The sequence below is a fragment of the Loxodonta africana genome, chromosome 5 (assembly GCF_030014295.1).
Source record: "Loxodonta africana isolate mLoxAfr1 chromosome 5, mLoxAfr1.hap2, whole genome shotgun sequence".
NCBI classification, from domain to species: domain Eukaryota; kingdom Metazoa; phylum Chordata; class Mammalia; order Proboscidea; family Elephantidae; genus Loxodonta; species Loxodonta africana.
This window is the reverse complement of record NC_087346.1, coordinates 146919449-146945181: the sequence shown is the minus strand read 5'-3', so window position 1 is coordinate 146945181 and position 25733 is coordinate 146919449. Positions and strand designations below refer to the sequence as shown.

General features: G+C 41.7%; 1 protein-coding gene and 1 pseudogene across 1 annotated transcript; one reads left to right on the top strand and one right to left on the bottom strand.

Moving 5' to 3' along the window:
- The first annotated feature begins 304 nt into the window (after positions 1 to 304).
- C1QTNF7 (C1q and TNF related 7) lies at positions 305 to 9707 on the top strand. The gene is made up of 2 exons (XM_003411276.3): positions 305 to 557; positions 8970 to 9707. Exons 1-2 carry the CDS (start codon positions 320 to 322, stop codon positions 9599 to 9601), a joined length of 870 nt encoding a protein of 289 aa, XP_003411324.1. The 5' UTR covers positions 305 to 319; the 3' UTR covers positions 9602 to 9707.
- A 3637-nt stretch (positions 9708 to 13344) lies between these two features.
- On the bottom strand, positions 13345 to 13442 carry LOC111751065 (U6 spliceosomal RNA; annotated as a pseudogene).
- Between the last annotated feature and the right edge of the window lie 12291 nt (positions 13443 to 25733).

The following is a 25733-nucleotide window of genomic DNA, read 5'->3' as shown; positions in this document are numbered from 1 at the left end:
AGCGTTATTTTTCCAAGTCCATAGTTGATTTCCTGCAGAACAGATGCAATGCAGTAATTTACTCTGGAATTTTTTAAATCAATCATCATCTCCAGCAACCCCTGTGTAGGGCACTGAGAACTCTTTATCAATAACGTGTTAACGGTTTCCATTGAAATTATATGAGGGTTAACGGGGTTGTTATAAATATGTACAGAGGCAAGCAATGGGGTGAACTGTCACAAATGCCCATTCTCGTGTTCAAACAAGATCAATCGTGCCAGGACTCCTACCTGAGAGGGTGCATTGATGTCCCTGTGTTTCTCTTTCAGCGCCAAGGATGTTTGTCTTGCTCTATGTTACAAGTTTTGCCATTTGTGCAAGTGGACAACCTCGGGGTAATCAGTTCAAAGGAGAAAGCTACTCCCCAAGATATATCTGTAGCATCCCTGGTTTACCTGGACCTCCAGGCCCCCCTGGAGCAAATGGTTCCCCTGGGCCCCATGGTCGGATTGGCCTTCCGGGAAGAGATGGTAGAGACGGCAGGAAAGGAGAGAAAGGTGAAAAGGGGGCTGCAGGTAATGATGCTGAAGTTCTATAAAACCCTCCTTCACCTCCGCCTGTCTGTGTTGCTTTTTCTCATGGGAATTCCTCCTTAAGTCCCTTCTCTATTTCACCTTCATTAATAATAATAATTTATTGAACTCTTACTATGCTTCGGAGTCTCTGGATAGTACCAAACAGTTAATGTGCTCAGCTGCTAAGCAAAAGGTTGGAGGTTCAAGTCCATCCAGAGGTGCCGCAGAAGAAAAGCCTGGCAGTCTACTTCTGAAAAGTCGACCATTGAAAACCCTATGGAGCCCAGTTCTGCTCTTACACACATGGCGTTTTCATGAGTCAAAATCGACTCGACAGCAACTGGTAACTGGTAGCATGCTTCAGGCACAGCCCCAAACGTCCTCTTCCCTCTCACATTCTGGTTTAATTGTACCTACCACTCTTTCAGGTGAAGGTTATCACATTTTATAGCTGAATACAACTGAGCCATTGGGAGATTAAATGAATTACTGAGGCTGGAAGTATGCTGGTGGTAGTAACTGGCAGAGCTGGAATCAAACATCCGACACCTGGAACCACTGGGCTGTGACCAAACTGTAACCACTATTCCAGCTAGCAGGCAATGGCTGGATGTGAGAGTGCATGGATGGATGGACAGACAGATGGACGGGAGGGGAGATGCACAGACTAAGCAGAGGCAGAAATTCGGAGCCAAAAGCCCAGATGCCATCCCTGCCACTGCACTAGTATCCTGAGCGAAGATACATAAAGGGTGTCTGGATTTTATTTTTCACACATGAGATGGCAATAGTCTTACGGAGGCTTCCTTTCCCTGCTCCTCACTATCCCACCTGTCCTGTGGCTGCTGATATAATCCCACAGCTCTTTACAGCATCACGTTTTCACTTAGCCCTCCAGTAATTTTCACTTTTTTTTGGCCACAAATAATTGGGCCCAGGAAGCCTACCAGATTCTGCAATCCTTCAGAGTAAACGGAATTGAAGTTCTAGGGAGGCTGCGTTAGCTCTAAAAGGGGAAGTGGTTTGGAATCAATCTTCGAAAACAAGTTTCTGAGTGTAAACGCTGGGACAAAAGATTGCTGTTGTTGTTAGGTGCCCTCAAGTCCATTCTGACCCTATCTATGTACAACAGAACAAAACACTACTGGGTCCTGCGTCATCCTCACATTTGTTATGTTTGACCCCGTTGTTGCAGCCACTGTGTCAATCTATCTCATTGAGGGTCTTCCTCTTTTTTGCCAACCCTCCACTTTACCAAGCATGGTGTCCTTCTCCAGGGACCGGCCCTTCTTGACAACATGTCCAAATTAACCGAGAAGTCTCACCATTCTTGCTTCTAAGGAGGATTCTGGCTGTACTTCTTCCAAGATAGATTTGTTCATTCTTTTGGCAGTCCATGGTACATTCGACATTCTTCACCAGCACTATAATCCAAAGGTGTCAATTCTTCTCCAGTCTTCCGTATTCACTGTTCAGCTTCTGCATGCATGTGAAAAAAAAAAAAAAAAAAATGAGGTAACTGCAAATACCATAGCTTGGCTCAGGTGCACTTTAATCCTCCAAGTGACATCTTTGCTTTTTAACACTTTAAAGAGGTCTTTTGCAGCAGATTCACCCCATGTAATATGTTGTTTGATTTCATGACTGCTGCTTCCATGGGCATTGATTGTGGATTCAACTAAAACAAAATTCTTGACAACTTCAATATCTTCTCTGTTTATCGTGATATTGCTTATCAGTCCAGTTGCGAAGATTTTTGTTTTCTTTGTGTTGAGGGACAAAAGATAAGAAGGGGAAAAAAACCCCAACAGATGAAGCAATATATCTCTCTCTAATCATTGCATCTGATTTAGTAGTGTTCTATAAAACAATATCATAATATATATTCAAATTATCAGATGATAATTCACGTCTGAATTTGCCATGCAGAAAATAATTCACACATCAGTAGCTACCAAATCTATGCACACTGTTCAACATTAGATAAAGAATCTTCAGATAAGGTTCAACACAGATAAAGAACCTTTAATTTGGAGCTGAGATCTTATTTTTCAAAGACAACACAAGTTACTGCTTTGTCATGGTCATGAATATTTTTTAAATTCAGTAATAACTCCAGGATTATAATTTATATGACTGGCCCTTTTAGTTTACTTTGTCTAGAGGCAATAATGTGTTGGTTACAAAAACAAAATGAGCTTTGAAGTCAGAAAGACTTTAGGTTCAATCCTGGCTTCTTCAATTACAAACTTAGTATCCTTGGGCAAATAACCTCTTCGAGCCTCAGTTTCCTCATTTGTAAACTGGGGGCAGGTAGTAAGGGTGACTGTGAGCATTCAGGGCAAAAACATAAGTAAAGCACTCAGCAGAATAAGCACTTTGTGATCTACAGATATGAGTCATCGCTAAATTCAGGAATATCTGAAGTCATACAATAAACTGGAAACGAACGATCTGTTTCCTGAGGGTAGTTCTAACATCCTTTGAAGGTATTTGTATGTGGTGCTGTGGTTTGAATCCACCAGCTGCTCCTCGGAAGCCCTGTGGGGCCGTTCTGCTCTGCCCTATAAGGCGGTTATGAGTTGGAATTGACTTGATGACAACAGGTTTGGTTTTGGCATTCATTTTAAATTAAATGTTCACACTTGCTGCAATTTTCGCCATTTATGGTGACAGCTATACTCCCATATTCGTCAGTCCTTTCATCCATTTACCTATATATTATTCATTCGACCCACTTTCTTGAGCACCCATTAGTATGCAGTATTATTCTAGACCATGGTTTCTCAATCTTGGCATTAATGATATTTCAGGCAATAATTCTTTGCTGTGGAGAACTGTCCTGTGCATCGAAGGATGTTCGGCAGCATCCCACTAGATGCCAGTTGTATCCCCCTAGTTGTGACAACCAGAAATGCCAGACTTTGCCAGATATTGCCAAACATCTCCTGGTCGGGGTGTAGGTGGCGCACTGGGAACACAAGCATGAACAAGACATTGTCCTTGGCTGGATAAGCAGACACTCCTTGGGAGAGGCCAGTGTGTACACACATAATCACAACGTGTCCTAAGACTAATACTACTTATTAAGAATTGATTACGTGTCAGGCACTTTACATTTAGCATTTAATGTCTGTCATAACCCTATTAGCAATATTTACATACAGCAATAGTAATATTCTTAAAAATGAAAAAAAATGAAATTCAATACAGTAAAATGATTTTCCAACCTGAGATTACTGAAATCCAATATACACATGTGCACACATAAGAATCTACGACAGCCAAGAAAGAAGGGTAAAAGCCCCTTTATGATCAATGAAGAGAAACATACCTTACTTACAAACAAGAGAACGGAGCCCTGGCTCTTTGGGATGTGTCCTTAGTGAGGCTGGAAACTAGGCATGACCACAGTGTCTTCTCAGCCACATACTCCTGTTGAACATCCCTACTACATCCACCCCAACCAAGTCCAGGCAGAATCAAGCACGTTTTTTGTCCAACTCCCTGCCCTAAATTAAAAATGCAGAGCTTGTTATACGGAATTATAAATTTTCGGTAAAAAATGTCTGTCTCACTCACTGTCCTTCTGACTCCAAAGCATGTTAGCAATATTAACCAAAAAGACTAAAACCATCGCCGTCGACTTGATTCTGACTCATAGCGACCCTATAAGACAGAGTAGAACTGCCCCGTAGAGTTTCCAAGGAACGTCAGGTGGATTCGAACTGCTGACTTTTTGGTTAGCAGCCAAGCTCTTAACCACTGTGCCACCAGGGCTCCACTGTAGCATATCAGGAACACGTCATTTAATCTGAGTGCATATCTCTATAAATATCTGCAAATAACACTGGAACTACTTCATGAATGTGCTCACTCATTTCCAGTTAATCATTTGGCTTTGGATATTCATGAATTTACCTATGACCCTTCTTTGGAGATCACAGTGTAACAACTGTCATTGTTATTGTTGTTAATTGCTGTCAAGTAGATTCCTGCTCATGGTGATCCCACATGTGAAGTGTAGAACTGCCCTATGGGGTTTTCAAGGCTGTGACCTTTTGGAAGCAGACTGCCAGGCCTGTCTTCCTAGGTACCTCTGAGTGGGTTTGAACCTCCAACTTTCTAGCTAGCAGTCAAGTACTTAACCATTTGTGCCACCCAAGACTAACAGCAGCTCACTAGAGGGTGGGGTAGGTGTCACCCATGTCCACATCCCACCCAGCACTCAGCAGAGGGCCTGGCATGTAATGGAGACTCAGTCAGTATTAGGTGGTTTAGATGAATGGATGGGAGGGAGGGAGGGAGGAAGAAATAACACTGAAAAAGTAATCTATGTAAGTCCATTTCACGGAGAACTAAGAAGATATCCCTTCCCCTCCAACTTCAATACCCAAGCATAAACCAGTTGCCAAGTTGATTCTGACTCATGGAGATTCCACGTGTGTCAGAGTAAAACTGTGCTCCACAGGGTTTTCGGTGACTGATTTTTCAGGAGTAAATAGCCAGACCTTTCTTCTGAGGTACCTCTGGGTGGATTCAGACCTCCAACCTTTCAGTTAGCGGCTGAGCATTAACCTTAAGCATAGATTAACCCTCACTCCATTATTCTCCCCTCTGCCTAAGCATATGTCTGGCTGAAAAGGGAGAGGGAGAATGATCCATCCCTTCTTCCCACCTTACATGTATTATCTCTTAGCACAGGCAAACCCTTCATACAAACGGGGAGAACTGCCATAAATTATTACATCTAGTCCATGATAATCCATACCCAACAGCTAAACATATTACCCATAATACACCCATTGCCGCCCAGTCGATTTCAACTCATGGTGACCCTACAGGACAGAGTAGAACTTCCCCACAGGGTTCCCAAGGAGCAGATTGGTGGATTCGAACTGCTGACTTTTTGGTTAGCAGCTGAACGCTTAACCGCTGTATATTTATATTTACATATGAAGTAATTATAAATATAAAAAATCCTAGAGTTCAAGCTGTGAAAACATTTTCATGGCTAGCATTGTGGAATTATATCCCAGAATTTATAGGGGCAGTATGAGTCAGAATCGACTCGACAGCAATGGGTTGGTTCGGTTTGGTTGGAGCCCTGGTGGTGTAGTGGTTAAGAGCTATAGCTGCTAACCAAAAGCTCGGCAGTTGGAATATACCAGCTGCTCCTTGGAAATTTTATAGGGCAGTTCTACTCTGTCCTATAAGGTAGCTGAGTTGGAATCAACTTGACGGCAATGGGTTTGGTTTTGGTTTTTCATTTATGGGTTGAGGAGCCCCGATTGCTCTGGAGCTCTGCTGATTAGCTCTCAGCTGCTAATCAAAAGATTAGTGGTTTGAACAACCAGACTCTCCATGGGAGAAAAGATCTGGCAATCTGCTCCCATAAAGATTACAACCTAGGAAACCCTGTGTGGCAATTCTACTCTGTCCTATAGGGTCACTACGAACTGAAATCTATTCGATGGCAATGGGTTAGGGTTTATTTATGGCTTAAGGAGCCCTAGTAGCTCAATGGTTAGGCCCTCAGCTGCTAACCAAAAGGTCAGTGGTTTGAACCCACGAGCGGCTCCATGGGAGAAAGATGTGGTAGTCTGCTTCCATAGATTACAGCCTTGGAAACCCTATGGGGCAGTTCTACTCTGTCCCATAGGGTCACTATGAGTCAGAATCAACTGAACAGCGCACAACAACAGGAATTTATGGTTTGATCTCAAAGAATTTTCAAGCGGATGAGACCTCAAGCAATCTAGTCCAACTCTTTATTTCAAGGACTAGGAACTAAAGCTGGAGAGATCAAGGCACTTATTCAAGTTCACCCAACTAGTTAATGGCTGAACTGGGGTTTTGTCCCAGATCTGCTGAGTTGTTGCTGTTTATTCCACTAACACACACTGTAAAGTCCCAAAGACACTGATAGTTCCCCCCACTCCACGTGGGTTTAAATTCAATTTTTTTCATATTACAAATGGGACATTTGAAACCCAGAGAGGTGAAGTGACTTGCCCAAAGTCACAGAGGTAGGAGGAATTGTTATGATGCCACGATGTTCTTCATTAAGATAATAGAAGTTCAGACCCTACTGAAGATAAAATAATAATCTGGAACTTCAAGTCTTTGACTGAAAAGCTAATTTAGCAGCTAGACAGTACTCACACTCCATTTCTACCCCGAAAAAGCAAACATCGAAAAATCAGATTCTTAACAGCCTTAATTCAAGAAATAAATGTCAGAGTATGTTCCATGTGGGGTCACAACCAAACCCATCTACATACAGCTAGAGGACAGTACCGTGACCAGTAATACCACTGAGTCACAAAGAAAGGGTCACGTTCATTGTTAGCAACTTCTCTGCATCATTAATTATTGAACGGCCTCTTTAGAAAATTATTAAAACAACTTGATATTTTATGGGTAAAGATCTAGTACTCTTCAAATTTATATTACCCAGAACATTTCATTGCTAACTTTGTCAAATAATTGAGAAATGATCAAATTATCAAACTCATTCATTGACGTATGTGTAACATTCAAATAAATAATATCAAAGTATGTTCTAGACAAAAAGATTTAGCTCAATAAAATTTCTGGGAACAAATATGTATTTAAGAGTGAAACTAAACAGTATTTTCTTGTTAGGTGCCATTGAGTCGATTCCAACTCACAGTGACCCTATGTACAACAGATGGAAACCCTGCCCAGTCCTAAACAATATGTAAACAATGTATTTTCCATAGCTACAAAAATGCATTACAGAGCACCAATAATTTGGATACTTTTCAAGAGCGTCATTACACAAGGACTATTTATGGACTGCTTATTTATTTATTTATTTATTTTTATTTATGGACTGTTTTGACTATAAAATTGAATGATATTTTCTGGTATTAAGGCATTGCTGTTACGTATATGGTTTAAAATTTTAATGTATTTTGCTTATCATTCTCAACCCAAAAACCCACTGCCGTCGAGTCAATTCCAACTCATTGCAACCCTAAAGGACAGAGTAGAACTGCCCCATAGGGTTTCCAAGGAGCGCCTAGTGGATTTGAACTGCTGACCTTTTGGGTTAACACCTGTAGCTCTTAACCGCTACGCCACCAGGGTTTCCATTTTCAACCCAGGACCACAATTTTTCTGCATTTAACTTACAGTTGATGATCTATAGATCTAATAATTTGGACACACAGGAAATATTCCAATATGGAGATTTTGAATTTGTTGCAAGTCTTTCACAGATATTGTTTCTTTTCAATATATAAGGAGACCCAGTTGTCCAAAATGATACAACTATTTAGTAACAGAGCCAACCAGAATTTAAGACTCTTGAGTCTAGCCCCAAAAGTGGGAGGCATTTTTAAAGCATCAGTAGGCTAAGAATTCTAGTTCCAGCCTTGCTACAGAAGCAAGTTTCATCACCTCTCTGGGACTCAGTTTTCTCCTCCAAAAAGGCGCTGCTGCATGATAGCCGCAGTAGCTGTTTTATTATCGTAGCTTATTGAACACTTGCTTTGAGCCAAGTGTGCATTACAGTTTACACTCCAGCCACAGCCTACAGGAGGCGCTCCAGCTCCAGAGTCAGGCAGTCATGAGTTAACATCCCAGCTCCATGACTCCCTAGCTCTGTTCCCTTGAGCAAAATACCTTCTCTATGGCTCAGTTTCCCCATCTGCAATAGAAGTAATGTCGCTGTGTGCCATCGAGTCAATTCCAACTCATAGCAACCCTATAGGACTGAGTAGAACTGCCCTATAGGGTTTCCAAGGCTATAATCTTTATGGGAGCAGACTGCCACATCTTCCTCCTGTGGAGCAGACTGGTGGGTTGGAACCGCCGGCCTTTCAGTTAGCAGCCGAGTGCTTAACCACTGTGACACCAGGGCTCCTTGCAATAGAATAATTCCTAATTCATAAAGTTGTTGTGAAGCTTAAAAAAGACAATGCATGTAAATAAAGCACTTACTATTATTGTCCCTGGTACATAGTAAATGTTCATTAAATATAAGCTAATCTAATTTTGATTAATCATTCTATTATCAATACTAATAAAAGTAGAATGGGGCATGAGATATAATAGCCTCTGAAGACCAGTCTGGTCCTCTGTCCTCACAGCCACACCCTGGGGGTTGATATCCATATGCTCATTGAATTCCTCCCACAGTGAATAATGCCAGGTGGTTCATCATCAAAATGATTAGTCAGGGTTTAAATGATTTATTCTGATGAAAATTTTTTATTTCCATTTTTAGTGAACCAATCTTTTTTTTTTTTTTTTTAATTTGGTAGTATACCATTGAAGGTTCACTAAAAAGACAAATTTAGGGTATGCTGGGACTGTGGGGGTATAGTGTTTATGACTCTATACTTAGAGAAACTATTAATTAACTATAAACTCTTTTTGAAGGTTTGAGAGGTAAGACTGGACCACTGGGCCTTGTTGGACAGAAAGGGGACCAAGGAGAGACTGGGAAGAAAGGACCCATAGGGCCAGAGGGAGAGAAAGGAGAAGTAGGTCCCGTTGGGTCTCCCGGACCAAAGGGAGACAGAGGTGATCAAGGGGACCCGGGGCCGCCTGGAGTCTGCAGGTGTGGAAGCATCGTGCTCAAATCTGCCTTTTCTGTTGGTATCACAACGAGCTACCCAGAAGAAAGACTTCCTATTGTATTTAACAAGGTCCTCTTCAATGAGGGCAAACACTACAACCCTGCAACTGGGAAGTTCATCTGTGCTTTCCCAGGAATCTATTACTTTTCTTATGATATCACATTGGCTAATAAACATCTGGCAATTGGGCTGGTACACAATGGGCAGTACCGGATAAAGACCTTCGACGCCAACACGGGGAACCATGATGTGGCTTCGGGATCCACAGTCATCTATCTTCAGCCAGAAGATGAAGTCTGGCTGGAGATCTTCTTCACGGACCAGAATGGTCTCTTCTCAGACCCAGGTTGGGCAGACAGCTTGTTCTCCGGATTTCTCCTATATGTTGACACAGATTATCTGGATGCTATATCGGAAGACGATGAACTGTGATCAGGACTGCTGATCTAAACGTTCGGAGTTCCTCGTGGCAGACACTTGGTTCAATCTGGGGCCCTACAAGGTGGAATGGGCAGCAATGGGATTTGAAGAAACGCCAGTGAGATTCCAGAGCATTTACAGAGAGTTCTACCAGAATCTATTAAAAACAAGATGAACCACCAAACAGGTGGGGCTACACTGAAATTAATTATATATGACAATAACCCCAGATATGCATCCTTTTGAAAGTGATGTTCATAAATATTTAAACAAATTAAAGACAATGTTGATAAATTTTCTATTAAATACCTTGAGTGATAAAAAACACTGGCAATGGCATTGTCTCATTAAATCGTCATGAAATTACATTTTTGCCTGTTATTTAAGAGAATCATAACATTCCAGACAACATCTTTGACAATTCCCAAAAGTCTACAGTAAGCCAGAAACTCAAGGTAAGAGACACCGAGTATTTTTAAGCAAGCTAAAACAAGGTGCTAATATCTTATTATTCATTCTTTCATCCTTGTGTGTTTTCATTTAACTACACTTTAATGAGCCTGTATGAACCACACACTATGGACTAGGGCAGATTTAATGATCAGTTAAGACAAAATTCCTGCTTTTAAGAACTCCTTGCCCAGGATGTGATGTGCATATGACTGCCACCATCCAGTGTAATGAGGAGGCACAGGGGATCTGCTCTTCCTGGGGCGGGAGGAGGAGCAGAGATGGTTCCACATATGGGAGACCCTAGACCAACCAAGGCGTGTGTGTAGGTGGGGGTGACGCAAAGGAAACAAGGAATTCAGCAGCTGCACTCTCCCCATCCCACTCTCAACGCAGCCTTGGTATTTCCACTTGGGAATGGGTGAAAAACCTAAAGATAGAAGAGGTCTGGGAGCAGTAATGCAATGAAGATGAAAATAAAGAATAGCAAATTACTGAGACCAGCCAGTAGGTTGTTCTCTTAGCTCTTTTGGAGTAATGGTTTCCCAGGACAAATATTTTTCCAAAGAGCTTTCTCACAAATAAGGGCCATTGTTTCTCATGGACTTTCTAGGTCTTGAATTCAAATAAAGCAAAGCAGCTGTCCACTGATTTACGAGTGAGCCAATGGGAGGAGTGAACAGGAGGAGGAGGGAGAGAGGAACCAAATGTCTGAGGAAATGTCGCTTCCAAGTCTCACACCTCCCTTAGTCTCACTGTCTTCAGTGTCAGCTCTCTCCACCCTCCCCACCTGTATAAGCAATTTCTCAGCCAACATCACCCACGATTCTCTCTTATCTACACCTCCCTTGGCTTATAGGAGCCATATTCGCTTAGTCCCTCCCTTTCGGTATCTTCTCATGTGCATTCCTCCTTCTGTGTATTCCTCTCTTCACTCATTCATTTAATAAACACTTTTAATACCTCCTATGTGTGAAAAAGAGGAAGACCCTTGATGAGATAGATTGACACAGTTGGCTGTAACAATGGATTCAAGCACAGCAACGATTGTGAGGATGGTGCAGGACCTGGTAGTATTTCCTTCTGTTGTACACAGGGTCACTGTGAGTCAGAACCGACTCAACAGCACCTAACAACAACAACAAGAATAACGTGTGAATCACTATGCTGGATTCTTTGAAGAGGATGAATGGCGAGACAGATATGGCATCAAATTTCTAAGAAAGAAGGAAAATCACACACACACACACAAAATACCTACAGTTCTGAAAAAGGATATGTTAAATTTTGCTAATGTGCTAAACTGGGGAGAGATAACATGTGTTGACAAGGAAAAAATAATTACTTCTAAGTTAGGGAGTGAGTCCAGAGGGCTAGGGATATCTTCTCTCACAACTGGGTTATATGATGGATAGAACTTGGAATGGCCAATGCCAGGGAAAGGGCACTTCAGATAGAGGGAACAATGGGGCCAAAACATGAAAGAGGACAGACACCAGAAAGGGGAATCAATGAAACATATTTACAAGAGCCTTGATACCACCTAGGGGCTGGTGACTTTATTCATGAGGATGTGTGGAGCCCCTGGGTGTTCCTGGGCTGGTTGCTACCACTGTCAGAGAGGAAATTTACAGTGATCAAGCAGCTGTGTGAAGAGCAAGCTTGCTTCTCCCTTCTCTCAGACCTATCTAGCTCTCATTATCTTTGGCTTGCCCTATTTTGTCAACTTTTTGTTCTCCATCTGAGTTAAGACACGCATCTGGGAGACCAAGGGCAATGAGGATTAGAGGAAGCTGGTTTGACAGCTGAACCAGGAATTCCAGGCTACAAAGAATGAAATACAAAAGAAGCTAAGCTGGGGAACATAGAAATATGGGTCCAATCCATTAGAGAAATTGGAAATGGAGGAATTATTGCAAACAGTCATGACCCACAAGATTATTTTGAAATTTAATTTTCTTCTGATTGTGATTCACAAAACGAATTTATTTGTTTGGACATTTTTACTTATCTTTTTTAAAATTTATTATTATTTTGGTACTTGCGTTTTAAAAGGTTGCTTTTATATGGTCCCTAGAGTCGGAATCAACTTGACTGCAAAGGATTTGGTTTGGTTTTGGTTTTCCTTTACAAAACCAACTATAGGGTCTAAAACCAATTGTAGGGTCACTATGAGTCAGAATCGACTCAACTGTAATGGTTTTTTTTTTTTTTTTTTCTTGAAATAAAGTGTCTTTACCTGGTTCTACGTCTAGAGATTAATTTTATTTTGGAACAACTGTAGGGTGGTGATGGATAGCAAGAGCCAAAGTGGAGAGTAAATATCTCTTTTGATATTAAAAATGCTGTTTTTAAGCAAATGCAGGTGTCTTTTATTCCTAAAAAAAAATAAATGAATGACAGATACATTTTATCTACTTTTATGAATATTTGTGTAAAAAGAATAGAAAAGTGATTTTGATTTAAAAAATTCCAAGCCAAATTCCAATCATTCCTTTTAAGGGCTGAAACATAATGAATATATACTCAGAAATGGGTATTGATTGTACAACGCTTTTTCTACGAAGGGCTTAAGGTCATTTACGAAGATACATAAAGCACAGGAAGAAAACATCAGTAAGAAAGTGAGAAGAAAGGGGTAGAACAAACAAAAAAGAAAAAGTGAGGTTAATACAAACTGTGTGTACCTGTGTTACACGTTTACAGGACACGAGCATTTCCATATATGCATGCCTGCAAAAGACATTCCCAGATCATTTATTGTTTGAATGATGTTGTTTATGGTGAAAAAGAGTCCATGAACTCTGAATGTACTCTGTCGCTCTGTGAAAAACATCATGGACATAAATTTTAGATATTAACTATTTGATGTTTTCCACCTTCCTCTCTCTCTACTCCCGCACCTCCACTTTCTGTAAGTGGTAACACTATCTGTCCTGTCACCCGAGTCAAAATCCTAGGGCACCATCTCAACATTTCCCTTCCCTTCCCCACTGCTTTTTTTCCCCCAGTCTTAAATTTCTTTTCTTTTACTGTTTTTATTGTGGTAAACACATAGGTAACAAAACATTTGCCATTTCAACCATCTTCACACGTACAGTTCGGTGATATTAAATATGTTCATCGTGTTGTACAACCATCACCACTGACCGTTACCAACTCTTCCCAACACCCTTAGCAGAAGCTCAGGGTCCCCTAAGCACTGAGTCCTCCTTTTCCCCTCCCTTCCGCCCACCCCTGGTAACCATTAACAAACATCGGTCTCTACACACTTGCCTATTCTAGCCATTTCCTATAAATGGGATAAAAATATGCAACACTTCAAGAATTTTCTTTTCATCCTTGCACAGAAGCCACCTCCATATCATTCCAATTTTAGTGTAGGGGCTGCCAAAGCAAGCACCCTACTGGTTTTTGTTCAGCGCAAAATTCTTATGGTTCTAACTCCTAAATGGATATCTCTTACATATCAGCCCATTCAATTCCCAGTACCAAAGCTTAGTTCATATATATACCCATTATCACTTCCCTGGATGAGTAAAATACTTTTAAAATGACCCTTTGCCTCAAGCCGCAACTCTCCAATCCATCCTCCACACCAAGTCAGAGATATCCTTTCTAAAATGAAAACCTGGTTATGGCACTTAAAAACCAGCAAGAGGACTCCAATCCCTACAATATAATTGTCTTGAGCTTCTAGGAGTCTTACTGGCTAGCATGCATTTTATATCCTTTTTCTGGTATCTGTACCTTAATTTCCCTCTGAGGGACCACCCTCCTTCACATTCTAAGTCTATGAGTTTCTAAGTGGAACTGACTCTTCCAGTATGGAAATTTCAGGCCTGACCAACCAGAGCATAGCAATCCACTCACCAGAATGATTGGTTCAGCTGACCCACTCAGAGCCAAGTAGCCTTTGCTGGGACTTCTATAGAAGAGCATCTCATTCTTTCCCATTGGACTTCGGTCCATAAAGCTGTGACAATCATTTTACTATCACAAGGCGTAACACCATAGACTTCCATTGGCTAATGTTCAGAACTAGATTATCAGGTTTTTTTCCTAGTCTGTCTTAGTCTGGAAGCTCCGCTGCAACCTGTCCACCAGTGGCATAACTTCCAGCATCACAGCAACATGCAAGCCACCACAGTACAACAAACTGACAGACAAGTGGTGGAGAGAGTCAAAATACATGATGAATTAATGAGTTCCTTTCCAACATAATTTCTACATGTGGAGAGAGAGAGACAGAGATTCCAGCAGGAAAATCCTGTAATCATCCTGTGCAGTAATCAAAACTCTTTAGATTACAATTGCCAAAACTCCAACAAAAACTGCCTCAAGAAAAAGGGAACTCATTGAAATAGCAGAAAAATCTATAACGAGCTCTGGGTACTCAGTCTTTGCCACCAGCATTCAATCTCTCCCCATCTCTCGGGTCAACTGCCACAGTGCTGGCTTCACTCTTCAGGCAGGCCCTTCACTTTGCAGCCAGGAGAGCCACCAGCAGCTCCAGGTTTTCATTTTGCAGCTGTGTTAGGAAAAAAACAACAAAAAAAATCTTTCTCAATAAACCAAAACCAAACCAAACCAAACCCCTTGCCACCAAGTTGATTCTGACTCGTAGCAACCCTCCCTATAGGGCAGAATAGAACTGCCCCAGAGGGTTTCCAAGGAGCAGCTGGTAGATTCAAGCTGCCAACCATCTGAGTAGCAGCTGCAGCTCTTAACCACTGCATCACCAGGGAGATGACACCTCTTGGCTCTAATGGGTCCTACTTGAGTTACAAGCTTCCCTCAATCACTGACTGGCCAAGAGGACATGTTGTTCTCACTGGCCAGTCTGTATCACATGATCGCCTCTGGAGCTAGAAACAGAGCTAGTCCCACCTACATCACCAACCAGTAAAAACCCGTTGCTGTTGAGTCAGCCCCGCCTCACAGTGACCCCACAGGTCACCAAGAAGAACTGCAGTCCATAGGGTTTTCGATGGCTGAATTTTTCTGAGCTAGATCATCACACACCACAGATCATCAGGCCTTTCTTTTGAGGAGCCTCTGGGTGGGCTCAAACCTCCAGCCTTTTGGTTAGCAGCCAAGCAGTTAACCATTAACACCACCCAGGGACTCCATCCTAAATCACAGAGATTGTGAAATAAAGGCCCCAAGCCTAGAAAAAGGGGTTGGCTTGATGGGCAGTCAAAAACAGTAAGTGATCTCCGTAGGCTCTTCTCACATAAGATCAAAACCACATTTATTTGTCTTCATGATGCAAAATAAATGTGTTGCTAAATTATTTTTCACTGAGATGATTTAATTCTTAGTAATATTTGGTCAGAATTGACTATTTCTGTACTCTATGAGCCTGGCATCTGTAAAAATCCCATCCTATATGCCAATCTACACTTTTGATGAAAGACTATCTTATTCTCCACTGAAGTACTTCTTTGTCCCCCAATAACCCATTGATTTTTTTTTCTATTTTTTTTTTAATTAATCCCTACAATGTGACAGCACACTCCCCCTTTCACCCTGGATTTCTAACGTCCATTCAACCAGTTCCTGCCTTCTCATCCTGCCTCTGGATAGGAGCTGCCCATTTGGTCTCGTGTATCTGATTGAACTAAGAAGCACACTCCTCACAAGTATTATTTTTTGTTTTATCGTCCTGTCTAATCTTTGTCTGAAGAGTGGGCTTCGGGGATGGTTTTTGTTCTGAGTTAACAGAAGTGGGTTAAGAACCCACTGATTTTTGACATCAGTACCCTATAATATGCAACAATATATGTAATTACCTTTGAAAATTGCAAAAAGAAACTTTAAAAAGTCTCTACAGAATCAATAAAGGGCCAATAAGTCTAATTTATCCCTTGGCCAACGTAATGAAATCACTGAAAGAGGAGATTAAAAAGCCATTGTAGCTCATCAATTCATTGCTCTCCTCATGTTTTCCTTCTTGTTTCTTGAGAGATCATAAGTCAGAGCCTAATGACACCGCAGGAGTCCCTGGGTGGTGCAAACAATTAAGTGCTCAACTGCTAACTAAAAGGTTGGAAGTCTGAATCCACCCAGAAGTGCCTCAGGAGAAAGGCCTGGCATTTTACTTCTGGAAAAAAAAATCAGCCATTAAAATCTCTGCAGAGCACAGTTCTACTCTGACAAACAGGGGTCACCATGAGTCAGAGTCAACTCAACGGCACCTGGTTTAACAATACAAGCAGCTACTATTTACTCCATACCTCCTTAGCACCTGGCGCCATGCTGCACACCTTTAGCACAGTACTTCATTTGATCTTCTGAAAGAGCCGCTGTTAGTGGCACATTCTAAGACCTGGTGGAAATTCAAGGCCTCTCCCACCTCCACCCTCCCTAGAAGAAGGAGCTTTGGTGTAAGCATGTCAGGAGTCCCTGTGCTGGGATGTTGCTTAAACGTGACAAGGAAGGAGGCTAAAGGCGCTGGAAGCTACATACCAAGATCTCTCTGGGTTCTTCTCTCTTGGGCATATGCCATGCAGGAAGTAGATGGCATGCTCAAAAAGATTTTACCAAGAAAAGTTTAATGAAAGGACTGCATTCAGAGATGCAGGCAAGATGAAAAGAACCAGATGGGGATGTCAAGGCATCCAGTGACTAGCAATGGTGGGAACCCATTACCACCCCAAAGCCTGACAGGGATGGAGAGGCAGTGTTGGTTCCTGAGCGTGGGGAAGAAGTGGAGATTTGAAAAAAAGACAATCCTACAGGAGTTATGCCTGGAAATGAGCCCAGAACCACAAGCAAGCTGTGCGGAAGCTAGAGCGATATATTCCCAAACCACGCTCTCCTCTACTGGACATCCTCCTACCGGTACCTCCCAGTGGTCAAACCCAATGAAGCTGGAGGCCAAGGAAGCCTGGATGATGCGGTGCACAGAGATGGGCTACCTAGACAAAGAACAGTGCTTGTAAAGACCGAAAATGGAGGCTGAGCCAGCAGCAAGGTGGGGGGCAAATGGAAATAAGCCAGCTTTGCCTCCCCTCTTAGATCCCTTTCCTCTCTGGGTTGTCTCGAGAACTTTATGCAGCTGTTGCAATAAAACGGGTGCCCTATCTTGAGAAGGGCAGAGGGTTCACCTTCCAGAGCTGCTTTGGGCATAAGAAGTCCTTGGGTCTTGGAAATGCACCAGCTCACTTAACGAGAAAATTGCATAGGAGTTTGGGGCTAAGGCCTTGCAGCGGTAAGACCTCTGTAAGGTTCCTTCCTAAACTTGCAAGCACAACAGGCTGCTGGTGGAGCATTCAGGGGTTCAAAACTCTAGCCAAACAACCTTCCAGCTCATCATGAGTTAAATGCTACTTGACCACTCAAGAGGTGAGAATACTGAGGCTCAGAGAGGTTTGGCAGTTTTCCTGAAGTCAAGCCTCAACAAATGTGGGGTCTGAACCCTGCCATCTGCCTCCAACACCATGTTTTCTCATTAGCACACAAGACAGCACTCACCTTCACACTCTCTGCTGCTCAAGACCACTTTTTTTTTTTTTTTTTTGCTGTTGAGTTGATTCTTCATGGCTACCCCATGTGTACAGAGTAGAAACCGTACTCCGTAAGGTTTTTTTTTGTTCCTGTTTTGGTTTGTTTATTTAATTTTTTTTTTGTTGAGAATATACACAGCAAAACATATACCAATTCAACCATTTCTACGTGTACAATTCAGTGATGTAGACTACATTCTTCAAGTTGTACAACCATTCTCACCCTCCTTTTCTGAGTTGGTCCTCCCTCGTGAACATCAACTCACTGCCCCCTAAGGTTCCTATCTAATGTTTTGAGTTGCTGTTGTCAAGACCACTTCTTAAGAGATGATTTCACAGACAGGTCTTGCATTAAGGGAAAAATGCTCCATTCCTTAATGCTCTTCCTTTGACCCTGGTAAACACCTTCTTCCTCCTGTCTCAGTCAGAAGCTAAGCCTGTCACAATCGGGACTGGCTGGTGCATGATAAAAATAGTGTGGCCAGACCACGTGGCTTTGCAAACTCTAAGGAACCAAAAATGCACCAACCCCTGCTCAGCACGAGGAAGAAAGATGGGTCCCAAAGGACCGGTGCCAAGTCTTACACTCTGGTTCAGTCCTGTCAGGCGAAATCCAATGATCTTTTAGCATCTTCATTATGTTTAGAAAAATCCAGCAGCCTGAATTCCCTCAGTTTTCCTAAGACAGTCCCCTCTGTTTTGTTGTCTTGGTTCCAACTCACAGCTACCCAATGTACAACAGAATGAAACCCTGCCAGGTCCTGCACCATCCTCACAATTGTTATGTTTGTCCCCATTGTTGCTGCCACAGGTGTTAATCCATCTTGAGGAGGGTACTCCTTTTTTTTTGCTGACTCTCTATTTTACCAAGCATAATGCCCTTCTCCAGGGACAGGTCCCACCTGATAATATGTCCATAGTATATGAGACGAAGTTTCGCCATCCTCACTTCTAAGAAGCATTCTGGTCGTACTTCTTCCAAGACAGATTTGTTCGTTCCTGTGGCAGTCCACGGTATATTCAATGTTCTTCACCAACACCATAATTCAAAAGCGTCAGTTCTTCTTTGGTTTTCCTTATTCATTGTCCAGCTTTTGTCCCTATAGTAAAAAACAAACAAGCACACGCTCTCACACACACAATCTCTCTCTCTCTCTCGCACACACACACACATACACACACACACACACACATTTTTGTCAGGATTAATCCTACAAGAGCCAGGAGCAAGCAGGGCCACATTTTCCACAGGCCTCATGTGTCCCCATTGTGGTTTGTAGATCAAGTTCAAGACATGCCAAATGTGTTGGGTAACTGAAGAATCCTTTAGAAAAATAAATAAATAAAAACTTACAAAATTTGCAATGAGTATTGTTTAAATGCAGTGCCATGGTCTCCAACAGATGTGTTAATACATCCTTTTCTTCTTTGCTCTACACGGGAGTTTTTCAGTCTTGGCACTATTGACATTTTGGCCCAGATAACTGGCCCAGATAATTTGGCCCAGGAAATTGGCTCTCCTTTGAATTATAGGATGTTTAGCAGCATCCCTGACCTCTACCCATTAGATGCCAATAGCACCTCCTCCCCAGTTATGACAACAAAATGTCTCCAGACTCTGCCAAATGTCCCCCAGGGAGAAACATCATCCTCGTTTGACAACCACTTCTCTACAAACTTCTGTAGTAACGTAGTCTGCTCAGTTCCCACAACCTACTTGTTTGCCAACAACCATTGTTCAACTGACTTTTTTTTACAGACTTACCCAGATGACTGGTCATCATTTAAGGTAAGATATCTATCCCCTTGTGAGAGGCCCTAGTTAAACAGTACCCTGTCTTGGCAGACTCAAAAGAAACCCCAAGGAACCATGTCCTCACGTCAATTCCCTCATACTACAGCCAAAATATTTCTATTTTTGTTTTGTCTGAGATTCAAAAGTCTGAAGTCTCCAATTCCTAAGGAATTATTCCAAAACAATAAAAATAATAATTAATAACGTGTACAAAGGTTTAATTACAGAAAGAGCCTCGCAGCAAAGATTTTAACATGGAAAATTTGGCAACAGTCTACATGTCTGATAATAGGTGATTGGTTAAATAAGCTGCGGTACGTTCATCTAACGGAATATTCACATGTCATTAAAAATGAGGAGAGTGGGAATATATTGACACCAGGAGATGTTCATGGAATGGTAAGAACAAGACAGGTTATTAAAGAGTATTTTCAGTAATTATCCCATTTTTTAAAATGTGTTTGCATCTGCACATACAGTCTGAATAAAAATAAGCTAATAATAGGCATTTTTAAGTTTCTACCCTTTTATCTGTATTTTCCATTTTTATAATAAATGTATTTGACTTATTTTACATAATAGTTTTTTTTAAAAATCAGCTCCTGGATGATCAGAGTAGTTGCATGTTATTATGCTTCCAAAGGAGTGCAACGAAAAAAAGTCTGTAACTATAGATTGAAGTATGAAATGACATCACCCTTAAAATTTACTGGCTGTTGTTGTTTGGTGTCAAGTTGATTCCAACTCATAGTGATTGTATAGGACAGGGTAGAACTGCCCCATAGGACTTCCTAGGCTGTAGTCTTTATGGGAGAGCCCTGGTGGTGTAGTGGTTAAGAATTTTGCTGCCAACCAAAAGGTCGGCAGTTCGAATCCACCAGTCGGTCCTTGGAAACCCTATGGGGCAGTTCTACTCTGTCCTTTAGGGTCACTGTGAGTCAGAATCAGCTTGACGGCATCGGGTTTGGTTTTTTGATTTTAATCTTTATGGGAGTACTGAATAGCTATTATTCCAGAGAATTCTTTCATGCAAGGATAAGGTAAAATAATCTTAGTTTATATTTTTTCAATTACTCCATCCTAACTGGGACAGGGAAGGAAATAAGTCTTGGACTGACATAATTTTATTGAGTTTTTATTGGTCCAAAACTACAAACCCGATGGGTTAGCCACAGTATGAGGTCATTCAGAAGCAATGCTTTTGTGAGATGACAAAGGCGTTTACGGGCAACAAGATGGAAAAGACTGGATGCATGGCCTCACTCCAGTGCCATCATGGAGGTGGCTGAATTTATCGAAGAAAAGACATGCCAACCCAGTCAGAATTCCAAGAAACAACCTGAAAACACTGGAAGTAGAAAAAGTCATAAACTCCAAGGGGTTGCATAGATGCTCACACACGACAAAAGTGCAATCTTTTACAAGTTGCTTATGAGATACAGCCTTGGCTGGAGCAACGAGAGAAAGCTGAGTTTCTGTAACCTATCTCTAGCACAGCTTCAGGTCACACTGCTGGCGAGGCTGTGCATCCCTATTGCTAGTGAAATTACTCTGGAACAATGACAGGAGTGTTGCAAGGACTTGCTAGAGAAAAAGCCCAGGCTTCACTATATTCAGAACAAAACTTAAAGCAAGCTCCCAAGGTGCTCCAGTTGGTCCAACTACACCTACTCTTCACTTATTGACTATCTTATTATCCTACATTTCACATTTATGACAATAGTAAAAAATCTACTATCCAACTATTTTGCACATTAACAATATACTTCTGGCAGTAAAGAACACTGAGGTGTTAGGCAAAAGTAATGTTGGTTGTGATGGCTAAGGAAGGTTATGTGTCATCCTTGCTAGGCCATGATTCTAAGTGGTTTGACAGTTATGTAATGACTCAATTTGGCAGTTATGTAATGATGTAATTTGGCAGTTGTGTAATGATGTAGTCATCCTCCATTTTGTGATCTGATGTGGTCATCCTTCATTTTCATGTAATGCTGATTTTCACTTAATGACCTGATCTTTGGAATCTAACTATGCCTGTAAGTGAGGAGTGGGTATATTGACAAACAATAACTTAGGTGGCACATGAGATGATCAGGGACCAGGATACGTGTGCATCAATATAGCAAGATACAAATAAGAAGTCATTACCCACTTGACTCCCCTTTAGGGTTGCCAGATAAAATATAGGATGAGCCATCAAATTTGCATTGCAGATAATGCAATAAATAATTGTTTAGTATAAGTATGTCCCAAAGGTCCTTGGGTGGCACAAATGGTTTGCACTCAGCTGATAACCAAAAGTTTGGCAGTTCAAGCCTACCCATTAACACCATGGAAGAAGCAGGCCCAGTGATCTGCTTCCATAAAGATTACAACCAAGAAAACCCTACAGAGCAGTTCTACTATGTAACACATGGAATCTCCTAAGCCACAAGTAAACAACAAAGTCAACACCAAAATATGTATGTCCAAATATTGGACTGGGTGTCCTGTATTTTTATTACCTAAATCTGGCAACCTTACTTCTCTAGAATTCACCTGCAGAGACATTGTGAATCCAAGTGACGTTCGGCTGGGCTGGTCATTTAATTTCTCATACGTTAAGTAGTAGCTTTTCTTATAAGAAGTGATTCTTAGCTTCCCAAAGCAGTTTTAAAGGGCCCAAGTTATCTGGCGAGTCTCTGTATGGTGCAAACAGTTAACATGCTAGTTTGCTACCCAAAAGGTTGGAGGTTTAAGTACACCAGAGGAGCCTTGGAAGAAAGTTCTGTCGACCTACCTGTGAAAAATCAACTATTAAAAACCCCAGGGAGCCCAGCTCCATTCTGACACACACGAGGTCCTCATGAATCAGAGTCAACTCGACGGCAACTGGTTTTGTTGGTTAAAAGTTACCTGGATCAGAAAGGCGTAAGAAAAGGTGGTTGAAAAGTCAGAAGACCTGAGATCTGTTGTTAGTTGTCATTGAGTTGATTCTGACTCATGGTGACTCCATGTGTGCAAGGTAGAACTGTACTCTATGAGGTTTTCAAGCCTGTGACCTTTTAGAAGATCTCCAGGCCTTCTGAGATGTCTTTGCATTTTGAACTGCCAATAGTCCAGTATCTAAACATTTGTACGGTCCAGGGATTCCATACCTACAATATTGCCCTGGAAGTTCCAGTAATGAGCCTTGTGTGACTTTTGGACAAGTCATCTAAATTCTGTAGGCCTTAGTTTCCAGATTAGATTAGTGATGGAAAATATGTGGTTGCCTTTCTTTTTTGAAACTCATGGCAGACACTGCTAATCAATCACCACATTATTTTCCATGGTGCCCAAGTGCAGCCTGGAAATTTTTCTAAACAAAGTGCTCTAGGCAGCCACCATCAATCACCAAGGGTCCACCCATGAAATGAAATCAACTTGCCTTTCTTGAGTTAAATGCTCCCATGGTTTCCCTTCCAGCTTTAATTAGAGCCTGGAATCTCTCGTATTACACTTCAACTTTAAAAGGCGAGGTCATTCATAGTTTCACAACCTGTAATTAAAACCAAAGCTTTATAAATGCCTTTTTTTTTTTTTTTTTTACAAATTCAGAGCAGGAGTAATGGACTCAGGATTCCTGCTTTGACCAGGCTTTAAGCATGCTGTATGGCTCCAATAGCTCTCCAGGGACCTCACAGAGGACTTGGTAGGTCCTCACCCTGGCCCCAGCGGTGAACTAGGTTTCACTGCTCTGCATGTTTCTGCTTCTTTCTGCATCCATGGGCTTCTCACGTGGTCCACTGGGCTTCTTTGCCCTGTCTCTATGTCTTCTACTTCACATATCCTGCTTTCTCATAATTTCAACCCCTCTTGGCCTCTCATTGCTCAACATTAGTTCATGACATCTTGTTTGCTTCAGCTCCCACTGCTCATCCACTGCTTCATTCTCTCTTCATTTCCCAGTTCAAATCCCCAGAGTGAGGATATCATGGCTCAATTGGCTCCTGTATGCCAAGTGGCCACTCTGTGGATTAGCTGCTAACTGAATCAGAAGATATCCCTTGGTCCAGTCAGGCACAACTATAAGTACCTGGTATAAAGCATGATTGACTATGCAAAGCCTGTTGGCAGGACATGCTGGCAGGGTTTTTGTTTTTTCATTTTTTCCCTCCAAAAGGGTTGTGACAGAGCCGATGCTATTATAACCAGTTCATAACCTCACAGGCTTGTTCAAGACCAAATATGATAAAGTATGCAAGAAGCTACTATTTTAGCAAAATTTCTCCAAAAGCTGCCCCTGAGCCCAGAATGTGAGTGTAAGTAATTATTTGGGATGTGCAGGAAACAGCAATAGGGTAGTGAGAAGCAATGAGAGAAGAGCAGACAATAAGTGTGCTTTACTAAGCAAACTGCCACAAAAGCTTATCCCAAATGGAATGTCGTGGATTGAATTGTGTTTTCCCCAAAATGTGTGTATCAATTTGGCTGGGCCATGATTCTCAGTATTGTGTGATTGTCTACCATTTTGTCATCTGATATGATTTCCCTATGTGTTGTAAATCCTATATCTATGATGCTAATAGGGGGGTTGGGCAGCAGTTGCACTGACGAGACAGGACTCATTTTATAGGATTTGATTGTGTCTTGAGCTGGTTTCTTTTGTGATATAAAAGAGAGAAGCGATCAGAGAGACATGGGGACCTCATACCACCAACGAAGCAGTGCCAGGAGCAGAGCGTATCCTTTGAACCTGCGGTTCCTGCAAGGAGAAGCTCCTAGTCCAGGAGAAGACTGATGAGAAGGGTCTTTCTTCCAGAGCCAACAAAGAGAGAAAGTCTTCCCCTGGAGCTGACACCCTGAATTTGGACTTTTAGACTACAATACTGTGAGGAAATAAATTTCTCTTTGTTAAAGCCATCCACTTGTGGTATTTCTGTTACAGCAACACTAGATAATTAAGACAGGGAAACTCAGAGAAATGTGATAGAACACACACTACAGAATATACTTACCCTGAAGTGAGGGAGCTGTCGTATTTATAAACCAACTCCCAAGAGTCACTGGTTGAGGCTGTTCCCAGGGATGCCGCTGTGCTCAGACAGAGTAACTTTTTAAGATTTTAGAAAAAGGCTTCAAGTACAGAGATGCAGATAAGGCAGATCAGAGCGCCCTGAATGGGGTAAGGTTCAGGGATAAGAGAGGAGCATTGACAGCTATGCTATAGCACTGTCTACTTTAAAATCAGTATCAGCAACATGATTGGAGGCAGCTCTATTTTGTTCAACATAAAAACACAAATCCTCACAACTGGACCAATAAACAACAACATGATAAACAGAAAAGATTGAAGTTGTCAAGGATTTCATTTTACTTGAATCTACAATCAACGCCCATCGAAGCAGCAGTCAAGAAATCAAATGACATGTTGCATTGGGCAAGTCTGCTGCAAAAGACCTCTTTAAAGTGTTTTAAAGCAAAGTTGTCACTTTGATGACTAAGGTGCACCTAACCCAAGCCATGGTATTTTTAATCGCCTCTTATGCATGCAAAAGCTTGACAACGAATAAGGAAGACTGAAGAAGAATTGATACCTTTGAATTATGGTGTTGGCAAGAATAATGAATATACCATGGACTGCCAGAAGAACACACAAATCTGTCTTGGAAGAAATACAGCCAGAATGTTCCTCAGAAGCAAGGATGGCAAGACTTCATCTCACGTACTTTGAACATGTTATCAGGAGGGACCAGTCCCTGGAGAAGGACATCATGCTTGGTAAAACAGAGGGTCAGCAAAAGAGAGGAAGATCCTCAGTAAGGTGGACTGGCATGGTGGCTGCAACAATGGGCTCAAGCACAGCAATGAATGTGAGGATGGAACAAAACCAGGCAGTATTTTGTTGCGTTGTACATAGGGTCGTTATGAGTCAGAGCCAACTCGATGGCACCTAACAACACAACAATTTTGTTCACTGCTCTGTCCCCAGTACCTGGAACAGTGCCCAACACATAATAAATGCTCAATAAATATCTGTGCAATAAATCAGTAAATTAATAAATGATATGTATCCTTCACATTTGTTTTTCTCCTTATGGGAATAAAGAGACAATGTAATAGGAGAGGAAACCCTGGTTGCTTAGTGGTTAAGAGCTTGGCTGCTGACCAAAAGGTCGGCAATTCAAATCCACCAGCAGCTCCTTGGAATCCCTATGGGGCAGTTCCACTCTGTCCTATACTGTCACTATGAGTCGGAATCGACTCGATGTCAATGGGTTTGTTTTTTTGGAGGGGAGGTGATAGAAGAAGGGTAAATCAGACCAGTTATTGGTCACAAAGGAGCACCACCTAACATTAAAAAAGACTTAGGTTTTTGTACCCTTTCTGTACCTCTGAAAAAAGCAAGAAAAACAACTTTCTGCAA

Excerpts from the sequence above, each read along its gene's own strand:
- C1QTNF7 (XM_003411276.3), top strand. The coding sequence starts at position 320 with ATGTTTGTCTTGCTCTATGTTACAAGTTTTGCCATTTGTGCAAGTGGA. Across the intron at positions 558-8,969 it reads AGGTGAAAAGGGGGCTGCAG|GTTTGAGAGGTAAGACTGGA; the intron begins GTAATGATGCTG and ends CTCTTTTTGAAG.